Source organism: Micromesistius poutassou (genome assembly GCF_964030765.1).
Source record: "Micromesistius poutassou genome assembly, chromosome: 3".
Taxonomy (NCBI): domain Eukaryota; kingdom Metazoa; phylum Chordata; class Actinopteri; order Gadiformes; family Gadidae; genus Micromesistius; species Micromesistius poutassou.
The window spans coordinates 4,141,933-4,154,027 of record NC_140273.1 but is presented as its reverse complement, the minus strand read 5'-3'; the positions used below and the strand labels follow the sequence as shown (position 1 = coordinate 4,154,027).

Here is a 12,095-nt window from a genome sequence, read left to right as displayed (position 1 = left end):
ATAGGTGTTGTGTTCATTGACATTCGTAATTATTTGTAATTATTGACAAATTGTCCATGTTTTTTTGTGTTGTCTTGCATCTCATAGAGGCCCGGACCGAATGACCCCAAATGACTCATTTCAATCAAGTAGATTTGCATAAAATCCACATGACAAATCTTTGCTTTTATAAATTTGATGGGATTTTTGTGTCCTTGTGGACAGTGAGGCAGGTTTAAGAAGAGCTGGAATGAAATCAGCATGGGACCGCAGGTGGGAATCAACCTGGGAATGAAAACCATAAATGAAAAAGTACACAGTTTGGGTTTGGGACACAGGGAAATGATAACAGTTTAATTAGTTATAAGCTGGGCACTGGCCTGCGAGATGTACTTTATAGGCAACAATATATAGATATATTTATTTACAAATCCACAAGATCTTTTATCAAGCTAGATCAAAGAAACGGGCAGACGTGCTGTCAGTTCAAACATCTAAATATATCTGAAGATCACGGCTGGTTACACATAAATACATGAGAAAACCAGGCACACACACATACCACACACACTTCCAATCAATTACAAACACAAATTTCCCTTAATGTTGCATCAACCCTGACTGACTCCTACCCATGTTGAAACACTCCATGAATCACAGACCGTGAAATTTTCAGGAAAATACCAGCAGCCCTAGAGACATGCTCGGAGCGTCTCTAGGCTGGGGGATTTCATCAACAGCAGTACCGCCACTGCTTCGTCTAGGTAGCTTATTGGCTTACAGGAGAGAGGGTTGGGAGTCATTGATAAAGACACCGAGCACAGCCAGGGCAGTCACTATACAACCCTCTGCCACTCAGACAGGAGCAGCAGCACACAGAGCAACAGGTAAGGCACCCTCTTTTTTTGTCTTTATTTACAGCATCTAAATGAGGTCATTATGGTATGTGGTGTAGTATGTGTATTCTTTTTTCTTAGGTATATATACATCTTATATGTTGTGTTATGTTTCCATTAAAACATCAATTTGAATCGGAATTCCTTCACATGGTGGCTTTGAATCTCATTAAACATTACCTGTATTATACTAGGTTAATAGTATTTTAAGAAAAAAATACTTCTACAAATATGTGGCTAAATCAGAAGTTGGAGTGTACTTACGTCTTCACGTCTTTATACTAAACTATACAATAGGCAGTTATTATAAGTTTACTATACTTTACTAAACTGTAGGTCTATACTATATGTCAAAAGCAACAGTGTAAAAACATGTAAAGGGTTAATATTTCCAAATCTGTCTTATACCTAGATATAATATAATAATATATGATAATATAACATAGATATAATACACAGAAGGATCTGTATGAGTCTACCGGTGGAACATCTCTCATCAGGGAAAGTGTGTTGACATCAATACAGTCTGTCGTCATGGTAACCCGGAGGTGCTGGAGTGAATCAGCCACCAGCCACTCCTTATCTCGGAGACGAGAAGATTGGGGGTGGGGGGATGTAGAGGGTTCGGCTGTTACCAGTGACGGACTGGAAGTCCGCTCCGTGATTGGCCGGCCCAAACGGCCCACGAGAGGCCAAACGGCCCACGAGAAGCCGCGGCCCTTCTGGCATCTGCCCAAATGCCAGACCGTCCAGTCCGTCACTGGCTGTTACTCAACCAGAACCTCATAACTTTGGGGGCCATACATATACAGTAGGCCCACTGTCTTCTTACAATAGCCCTGTGTGACCCTGATGCACAATAGTGGGCCAACCAAGGTAAAAGCCTGTGCGTGCAGCAGCAACAAGCCAACCCGAGTTATTTTACACCCCTCAGGTTACCCTCTCAACAACAAAAGACCATTTGAGAATCTGGGAAAAAATGGGTGCAGTAACCAAAGCAAGAATCAATACGAGTTGCGCCCACGATGTGAAAATGGATCTAACTCATTCACGTCTGGTTCTGTCCTCCTCTCTTGCAGACAACAAAAAGGTCGTTTATTATTTCCCACCGGCATGCCTGCAGTGGTCAACATGTCCCACGTCATACCCAACCATGTCCTGCGAGTGGGCCAGACCGTCCGGCTGGACTCGTCTCCGAGGACAACGAGTCCGAGTCCGAGTTCCTGTCACCCGAACTCCAGCACTCCGTTCAGCGACCCCGAGCTCGAAGTCTCCCTGGACAACCTGAACCAGCTCATACTCGAATTGGATCCGACGTTCGAGCCCCTCCCGATGACGAGGAGTCCCGTGAGCGTCAGCTCCTACACAGGTGAGGCGATAAATAAAACCGTTTAAGTATGCCGCTACTTTTTCAGAAGTATTTATTTGTTACGGCTGTGCGCTTTTTAATTATAGCCGCATACGGCTCTTTGAGAACCGTGGCTAATGGCACCAGGAGAGCCTGGGGATATGGAAATTCACTGGCGTGCTGAGTTTTACGCGCAGGTAATTACGCCCCTCGACAGCTCTTGGATCTCTGCCCAGGCGGAGCGCCACACCCTGTGAAACGAAGGCATAGCTGAGTTCAGAGGTGCAGGGAGCAACCTCGACGCACACACGCACGCACGCATGCACGTACACACCCACCCACACACATGCACACACCCACACACATGCCACAGACACAAATATCCTGTTGTAAAAAATATATATTGCAATGTAACTTGTTGCATTACACGCCCTGATGTAGTGCTATAACACATCAAGCTCATATCCTTCAACACTAAGAGCAGCATTTAATTTAACTGCTTCCTTTCCTTCCTTTAATTGCTTTTTTGGAAATGTTTAGAAAGCGCTCAGTACCAGCCCCTCACCGTATTGGGTAATCTGCTATGGCAGATTACCCATTTTCCATTTTCTCAGTCAGCATGTTAAGATACATTTTGTGCCTTTGGGTAATGCTTTAAACTGTACTGGGAGGCCAGCTCCCAGCTAGACGCAGATCAAACAATAGTGGAATAGTGAGCCAGGAGCAAGTTTAAACCCATAGAATTCCTTCCGAATAAAAACTGGCACACAATGTTTCGGAACTTGTATTTGGGTAGGGAGGAATGGAGATGTTGGGGCTGCAAGTAAGTACTTGCTTGAAGGAGCATCAGTTTCCATCAGGTGAGTTACATGATGTGCACCGTTGTGGTCACACTGTGCATGATCTCATTAAAGGGGTGATATCATGCCACCAGGTGTGAGTGTGATCAGCTATTACAAGCTGAGTTATTAAGCCGTTTGAAAATCAACCCTTCCCTTTACCTTTACCGTGACATCACAAGTGGGCGTGTCCACCTATAGATGTACGATGGATGGATCAGCAACATTTGCTACAGTCCACGGGGTAGGCTGGTAGACCGATCTATCCAGCATACATCTAGATGGACACGCCCCCTTGTGATGTCACTAAAACACAGGAAACGGCTTGTAACGCCAAATCACACTCACGCCTGGTGGCGTCACATCACCCCTTTCAAAACAGAAAGCTTCCAGTTCTGTGGAAGTACTCACCATTTCACAACTTCCCCTTTCCTCTCCTTCTCCGCCCCCTCCCCCTCCCCCACTCCCTCCCGTTCTCCTCCCCAGAAGACTCCTCCCCAGAGGAGGACCAGTACCGCTGTGTCCTGGCCCCCCGGAGCTGCTCCTCTAACGCCTCCCGCAGCATCCCCATCCCCTCGCCCACCTCCTCCGCCACACCCCGGTGCAGCCCCCACGGCTCCCTCATCTTCTCGTCCTCCCCCTCCTCCTCCTCCTCGTCGAGGCCCCCGTTGCCGTGCGGCGGTGGCGGCGGTGGCGGCGGTGTTCGGCGACGGCCCTCGGCACAGTGTGAGGCCTACGGCAGCGCAATGTCCCCACGCAGGACCCACTCCAACAGGAACAGCGGCATCTCCATGCTGTCCATGTCGCCCGGCTCCGACACCAGCTACATGCTCGGCAGGTAAAGGCCTGGAAGATGAAGGCAGTGGGAGTGAGCCTGGGAGCCTCTGAGGCAGAGGAGAGAGATAGGACTGCATTTTGTTAGGCGGTCTAGCATGCGACGAGGGACACTAGGCCAGAGTGAAACGATCGCTGAGGTTTTCAAGAGCTGTCGATCATGGATGTGGGTGGCATGTGGCTCAGGAGGTAGAGCGGGTTGGCTGGTACCACACATCTTGACACATAGAGCCCGGGGGGGGGGGGGGGAAGCAGTTGAGTGTACACTGAAATGCACATGCATTGTCATGGTTTGTGCCTTGATATCAACAACGCACGCTTGTCTCGCCCGACGCACAGCTGTCTGTCCCTGGCCAGTGAGGACGCGGACAGCCCCGAGTCGCTCTACACGCAGACCACGTCGGGCTCCTTCAGCAACGTGTCCGGGACGTCCTTCGACACGAGACCCTCGCCGACCAAGCCCTCCCTGTTGGACCACTTCCAGGGGCTCCAGGGCTACGGGAGCCACAGCAGCCCCGCGTCGCTGGCGGGGTCCCTCATGGACATCCCGGTGGTGCTGGTCAACGGAGTGCCGCCAACGCCAGACCCCAGCCGTCCAGTCACACCGCAGTCGGAGCCCCCGAAGCCGTCCATCCCTCACGGTGAGTGTTAGTGGAGCCGGCGCTGTTCAAGAGCCCTTAAGGGACTGGAAGACATGCCTTGACTCAAACATTGGATGTTTTCTCCCGTTTATGCATAAACCATGTGGCTATGCATGTGCCTCAGGAGTTAGAGCGGGTTGGCTGGTAACCGGAAGGTTGCTTGTTCGATCCCCGGCTCCTCCTAGCTGGGTGTCGAGGTGTCCCTGAGCACGACACCTCAGCCTAACTGCTCCCAACGAGCTGGCTGTCGCCTTGCATGGTTGACACCGCCGTCGGTGTGTGAATGTGTGCATGAATAGCAATATTGTAAAGCGCTTTGAGTGGCCACTGGTTTGAAATGCGCTATATAAATGTAGTCCCTTGTGCATTTACTGAAAGAAATCCCTTGACTCTAACAGTTGATGTTTTCTCCCGTTTATGCATCGGCCAAAACATTTTCTATAGACTGTAACTCCATTGGCTCATTGAGCCGTCAATGGATTATTTTTATTCTTTCAGACACTGGGAATTTGTAACTGTGAGAAAGGGACACAGCTCGTGATTGAGTGTGCCTTTCATGCTGCTAGTATGAGCAGGAATGCGGCGTGAAAAGCGTTTGGCCTCTTCTGGTGCGCTTGACCCTGAGGAACCCTGGATCTTAAAACACTTTACGGTCCTCTAGGTTTCCAGGCCCATTTCCATGGAAGTCAGCCCTCGATGAAATTTGTCATGGACACATCAAAGTTCTGGTTCCGACCACACATAAACCGAGTAGAAGGTGAGCCAAGCCGACCCCCACATTCCTGTACACCCCTTCTTAAGAACCCCGACATACCAACAACATTAAAATGAATTCATGTTACTGCCATCACATCAAAATCTGAGAAACAAGTTTGGGAGTGTACGTTTAAAAAGGAAGTCCCTCCAATAGAATGAAGGGAAAATTGTCAAAAGAAACCTTGGATATAGTGTGATTTAATTTGTCAAGTCAAGAACCCTAGTGGAGATGCAGTATCTACCACATATACATTTACAGGAGCTTTTATCCAAAGAGACTCACAATAAGTACATTTGTCAGAAGAAAGAGAAACAATGTTCAACAATGTTCATAGAACCAAGTGCCAAGCATTTAGAATTGTTAGGTTAACCCATTCCCCGTAAACAACAAAGATAGGTAGGATAAGATACTACATGATGCTGCTAAGTACTATTATTAAGTGCCAGGACGTACAACATCCAGTAAGTGCATAAGGGGGATAAGTACGTAAGGGGGGATGCCATGCAGAGTCTAGGTGAACTCTGAAGAACTGAGTCTTGAGTCTTTTGTGGAGGCTGGTGAGCGACTCTTCGGTCCTGACATCGGAAGTTCACTGTTCACATGTTCCTCAAGCTGTACCTGTAATCCTTGGTTTGTTGCAGCGGAGGCCCTGGTGAAGGACAGGCTACCTGGGGTGTTTGTGGTGAGGGACAGCACGTCCTACCGGGGCAGCTTCGGACTGGTGATGAAGGTGGACCCCTACAACGTCTCCCCCACTGGATGTCATGCAGGTAGGCCTCTTACTGTCTAACCTCTTTACTGTCTAACCTCCGGCCCGGGTTGAGCAGAGACACTCGTGTAGACGGCAGCAGCAGCAGGCTGGATGCACAGATAGGAAGACAAATCTGAACCAGGACCAGGATCAGCTTTATTAGCCAGGTAGTATGTTCACACACAAACAAGGCTGAGACAGAGTATATACACAGACAGACAGACATACAGATGAACAAAGACAATGAGCACAACATAAACATTTAACGACTATAATATAACAATAAACATAAACATTTAACTACGATATATATAAATTAAGATGATACTACCACTACTACTGTTATTATTACTACTTCTACAACTGCTATACTACAACAACGACTACAACTACTACAACTACTATTACTACCACTACTACTGTTTCTATTATGATGACTACAACTGCTATACTTCTACTACAACTGCCATACTACTACTACTACTACTACTACTACTACTACTACAACTGCTATACTACTACATCCACTACTCCTACAACTTATATTATAATTGGCCAAGGACCACAGTACACACGGTAAACCTCAGCAACTCGAGCAGTACACTTACTCCCACTCCCACGCCGGAGTGTCTGCAGTGAAAAAGAGACGATTGCTTCACCTTTCAAATCACGGGGAGACACTTAGACAACCCATCCCTCGGACGTGATCGAACATGAACCGTGGGCAGTCTGCCGACAATGTGTTACAAACCCCTCCAGCTCAGTGTCTGATGTTTACACTCAGCCAGACAAAATAAACCACAAGAACACGACCAATCCTGAATCAGTGGGGGGGTGAAGGAAAAGAAAAGTGGAAAGCGAAGACCAAAAAATAAAAAATATATTTCTTTATTCTTTTATTGCTTCATAGACAGACCCTTAATGCTCCCCGCACACCTGATACTCACACCTGTTATTGATAAGCAATACATTGAACACATCTTGCATGTTATTAAGATGGTTTCAATACATTGATCAAGGCTTGCATGCTAATAACATGTGTTCAATACATTGATCAACTCTTGCATGTTATTAAGATGGGTTCAATACATTGAACATGTCTTACATGTTAATAACATGTTCAATACATTGAACACATCTTACATGTCAATAACATGTGTTCAATACATTGACCACATCTTCCATGTTATTTAACGGCTAAATAATCAATTTCTGTGTATGTGTGTTTTCTTATCTTCATCTTATTTATATACATTTTTGCTTTATTTATATATTCATTTTATATTTATATATTTATTTGGTTCTTTTTTTTGTTATCTATGATCAATGACTTTCAATTGTTTTACACATGACTTTGTCAAGCGGTATGAATGGCCTTCTGTGTTTGAACGGCGCCGTATCAATAAAGTTGCCCTGCCCTTCCTTTATGACAGGAGAGAGCAGCTCGGAGTCGATGAGACACTTTCTCATCGAGTCGTCGGCCAAAGGCGTGCGGATCAAAGGGTCCCCACACGAGCCCTTCTTCGGTAAATACAGCTCTGGCTCCCTCACGCCTCTTGGTTGTTGTATGCTAGCTGTCAGCGGAGCGCAGCCGCCTTATCATGGGCGGAGGACTGGAAGAAGGTGAAGTCAGCGTGGACGTGCGCTGACAGGGTGGAGTCCCACCCACACGCCTCAGAGCGTGTGGGTGACCTCATCCTGAGTCGCCGCTCTCTTATCCGCTCCCTCTGAGTGTAGAAAGGCAAACCTGCTGTGGTAACAGTACGCATTGATCATTCACAGGAAACGGAAATGTTTAACTTACTACACTCAGTTTATTGAGACCGATTCATGGCCTGTAGGAGACGCAGGGACGACTCATCTCTGATGATCTCTGGTTCCAGAGAATTCATACCAAATGATTTACTGTTTTTTATGATTCTGTCTTACCAGGTAGCCTATCTGCCCTGGTCTACCAGCACACGATAACAGCGTGCGCTTTGCCCTGCAAGCTACTGCTGCAGACCCACGGTAAGTGTGTGTGTGTGTGTGTGTGTGTGTGTGTGTGTGTGTGTTTGTACATGTGACCTAATGTGTGTGCATGTGTGTGGTTGTATATGTATCTGTATGTATGTGTGTGTGTGTGTTTGTACCTGTGTCTGAATGTGTGTGCATGTGTGTGGTTGTATATGTATGTATGTATGTGTGTGTATCTGTGTGTGTGTGTTTGTTGTTTGTGCATGTGTGTGTGTGTGTGTGTGTTTGTGTGTATGTGTGTGTGTCTATCGCTCTGTCTGTGTCACTAACACACCTGAATATCATACAGATCTGGAAGCAGAAGAAGAAGGGTCACATGACAGCACAGAATCCGACATCAAGACCAAAACTGGTAAGATGGGTGGAGCTAACGTGTTTTCCATCTTTCCATTCTTCTCAGTGTGTATGCAGGACAAACTTTCGCTTGTCGCAGGGCAATGGTCACAGAGAGCATGGTCATTACACTTAGGGTCAAAGATACTTTGAAGGTCAAAAATCCTTAATGGCATTTAAAAAAGCCCAAAATAAAAATTATCTCCTGTCTCCTTGTTAATTCTTTTTTTGCTGGACTTTAAGGTTAAAGGTCCCATGGCATGAAAATTTCACTTTATGAGGTTTTCTAACATTAAGTTGAGTTCCCCTAGCCTCCCTATGGGCCACCAGTAGCTAAAAATTGCATTAGGTGTAAACCGAGAAGTAGGTATCTTACTCTGTCTTTGAAAAAAGGATCGCTGAAACGCTTCGATTTGGCTTCCGGTCCTGTATGACGTCATACGGGACCAGGTTACCTCCCCTTTCTCTGCTTGGCCCGGCCAGAGAATTTGGCACGCCAATGAGACAATGAGCTAGGACGATGCGAGCGCCACGTGTGTTTGTGAATACACACATTGTAACGTATTTGTTATTTGTTATTTGGATAACAACACGCAACACAATAACGCAATGGGAGCTTGCATAAAGCTCCCATTTGGTGAAAAGACTAGACTGTGTCGGGTTGGTTGAGAAGGAATTGGGAATGGCGACATGGAGGAGAAAAGGATTGTTGCCCAGGATTGTCCGTCGGAGCCGGGCAGCCCCGGGGGCGGCCAGCGTTCAGCGGAGCTCTGATGGACAATCCTGGGCAACAATCCTTTTCTCCTCCATGTCGCGCTTCCCAATTCCTTCTCAACCAACCCCGGGCAACAATCGCGGGCAACAAGAACCAGAGGCGTCTGAGAACCCGACGCAGTCGTTTGAGATTCATAATATCATCCGGAGGCGCAAACAGCTTATAGATATCTAAATATAATATGATATTATTTAGATATAGAGCTCCAGGACTCCCGCCGGAGCACCCGGAGTGTTCAGTGTTCCACTGTAAACACTAGCGCATGGTACCGTGGCCGCAAGCTGCTCAGGGCCACACCCCCACCCTCCACCTTGACCCACCTCTAAAAACGGCGCCTTTGTGGTTGTAACTTTGCACCAAGGCTGAATTTCTTGAACATCTTCAAGTACTGTATTAGGGGCGCACTAATACCTATATTAAAGCGTCCATAAAATAGCATGCCATGGGACCTTTAATCGAAATCGGTCATCCAGTAGACCAACTACATTTATTATCATTCCAGACATTAGGTCTTCTTATTATCCACCATACGACCATACGGATCCACCATACGGATCATTTGACAGAACTCCCTGCAGTCGGAACATCCACCACCACCACTATCACTCCCCACTGTTCAACAGTCCCTTTCCCCCACAGCGATCAACTTCCTCTTCCTCAACACCGTCCCCACGGAGATGCTGACCGGCCCCTGTGCCGTGAAGAAGGCCGTCACCTCCACCCTGGAGAAGGACTCCAAGGCCAGCATCACTCCCACCATCGTCAACTTCAAGGTGTCCCAGAAGGGGGTCACCCTGACCGACGTCAAGAGGAAGTATGTTGTTGTTGTTTAGTCAATGGAAATGAACAGTTTAGAACTGATTACGAACAATTGGCAAATACTTTTATCAAAGTGAAATCCCTGATTCTCAAGAGAGACTGTTTGAGATTCGAACCCAGAACCCTTTGACTGGGAGTCAGACACCCCATCCGCTAGACTAGACAAGACTATCCACGCCAGTCCATAATTTGATCCAATCTTGTTGGAAACAAACACAGCGGCTACCGGCTACCTCAAGGCAACAACCCAATGAACCGCTAAACGGGACAGCACTTTGAGCTTAACGACGCATTCTCTCCTTCCTCTCCGTAAACACACCGATAATTAGCCGGGGACAAATCTCTGCCAGGCAGCATCCTTGATTCGGTGATAAAGGAACCCAGTGGCTTTACACTGCGAGGAGCAGTTTCCTCTCTGGTACATAGTACTAACCCCTGGTGTCTGCTCTTCCCCCCAGACTGTTCTTCCGGCGCCACTACCCGGCTCACCTGCTGAGCTACAGCGGCCAAGATCCAGAAAAACGATTGTGAGTTTGGCCCGAAGCACTTAGCAATAGCTGCAGCAGCCGCCGCCACATGTTAGCGGTAAACCTGGTGGTTTTCTTCAACGCAAAGGAAGCACACACCCAGTGAGGCTATATGAGTCACGTCAGCCAGCATATCCCATCTTTAAGCAAGTGCTTCCTCTGGAACCTTGAGAGTGATGAGTGATAATGTATTTTAAACATTTCAGGTTCATGACAAGAACAGACTTGTACTTTTTTCGTTGTAAATCATCTCATTCATGTCTCATTGCCACAATGCCATCAATCCACTCTTATATTCTGTTTTGGCGATCCTCACAGGTGGCTGAAAGACGGCAAAAGTGGAGCAAGGTATGTGGTTCCTGTCTTCATCCAACTCTTCTCGTTATCTTCTCTGAAACATTCGAGGACTTTGGCAACCGAAGCCTCAGCTGTCCACTTTAAGGGCGTATAGCATTCGCAAAGGCGCGTACTATTACAATACGCAAACACAGCTCTAATCTAATCTCACTCCCTCGCCACCTCCCACAGGATGTTTGGCTTCGTGGCCAAAGGCGTGGAAGCTGGCATGGAGAACGTCTGCCACGTCTTTGCTGAGCATGACCCCCTGCAGCCCTGCGCTGAGGCCATCAACGTCATGCAGGGATCCATCAGCAAGCCCTAGGCCTCGGACCCCTAGGCTGGGATGAGCCACCATAGCCACAATTATCCCTTTACATTAGATATTTATGTGTCTTTTGTAGCTTAGTGGACCAGACAGTTGGTGGAACAGGAAATGTAGCATATAATTGCACCTGTTATGGTAAATGGTAAATAGGACTGCATTTATACAGTGCTTTTCTAACCAGTGGTCACTCAAAGCGCTTTACAATATTGCCATTGTAATTAACATTCACCCATTCATGCACACATTCACACACTGAGTGAAGACAGCCAGCTCGTCGGGAACGGTCAAGGTGAGGCGTCTTGATCATGGCCACCTCAACGCTCAGCTATGAGGAGCCGGGGATCGAACTAACAACCTTTCGGTTACAAGCCAACCCACTCTACCTCCTGAGCCACATGCCTCGCACTGTTATTATTGACATGGTTCAGCACTAGTTGGTTGTGGCAAAGTCGTAAAGGCTGAGATCATGTACAATACCGCAGGTCTTAACCTCACTCTTTGGAATTAATTAATAATTTAATCAGTTTAATCCGTTTTTTGCGGGGATATTCACTTTATAGGCCAGGTTGATCACTGCAGAGGTCAGGTTCTGCGAGAAGTTGAAGCCATACTGTAATATTTTCACGCCAATGGAAGTAATGGAAGAGATTGTTGCTCCTATATGCTTTAGGAATATATTTATTGGAATGTACTTGTAAAGAGAATTTTTGTTTATCATTCTTTGTAATGTTGCTCTGATTATTACCAATAAAGGTCTTGTCAACATTTAAAGGCTGTGTGTTCTGTCTCTTTCTGTTTGTGTGTGCGTGTGTGTGTCCTCACAGATGAGGGTTTGTGGGGCCCAGTCATTGGTAGCACACCAACGGGATGGGGCCCTCAGCTGCAGTGGGGCCCAAAAAAAAATTGAGTTCTGTGT

The 12,095-nt window shown here is 46.9% G+C and overlaps 1 protein-coding gene across 2 annotated transcripts; it reads left to right on the top strand.

Moving 5' to 3' along the window:
• The first annotated feature begins 853 nt into the window (after positions 1 to 853).
• LOC311340231 (tensin-4-like) lies at positions 854 to 11,827 on the top strand. Of its 2 annotated transcripts, none has more exons than XM_084465114.1 (13): positions 854 to 866; positions 1,955 to 2,244; positions 3,552 to 3,900; positions 4,236 to 4,537; positions 5,199 to 5,294; positions 5,936 to 6,064; positions 7,479 to 7,571; positions 7,978 to 8,055; positions 8,351 to 8,413; positions 9,809 to 9,983; positions 10,447 to 10,515; positions 10,834 to 10,863; positions 11,044 to 11,827. In XM_084465114.1, the coding sequence occupies exons 2-13, from the start codon at positions 1,989 to 1,991 to the stop codon at positions 11,174 to 11,176; spliced, it is 1,773 nt and encodes a 590-aa protein (XP_084321240.1). In that variant the 5' UTR covers positions 854 to 866; positions 1,955 to 1,988; the 3' UTR covers positions 11,177 to 11,827. The 2 variants fall into 2 exon arrangements, with proteins under 2 accessions (XP_084321240.1, XP_084321239.1); XM_084465113.1 differs by having other exon boundaries at positions 3,549 to 3,900.
• Positions 11,828 to 12,095: the final 268 nt, after the last annotated feature.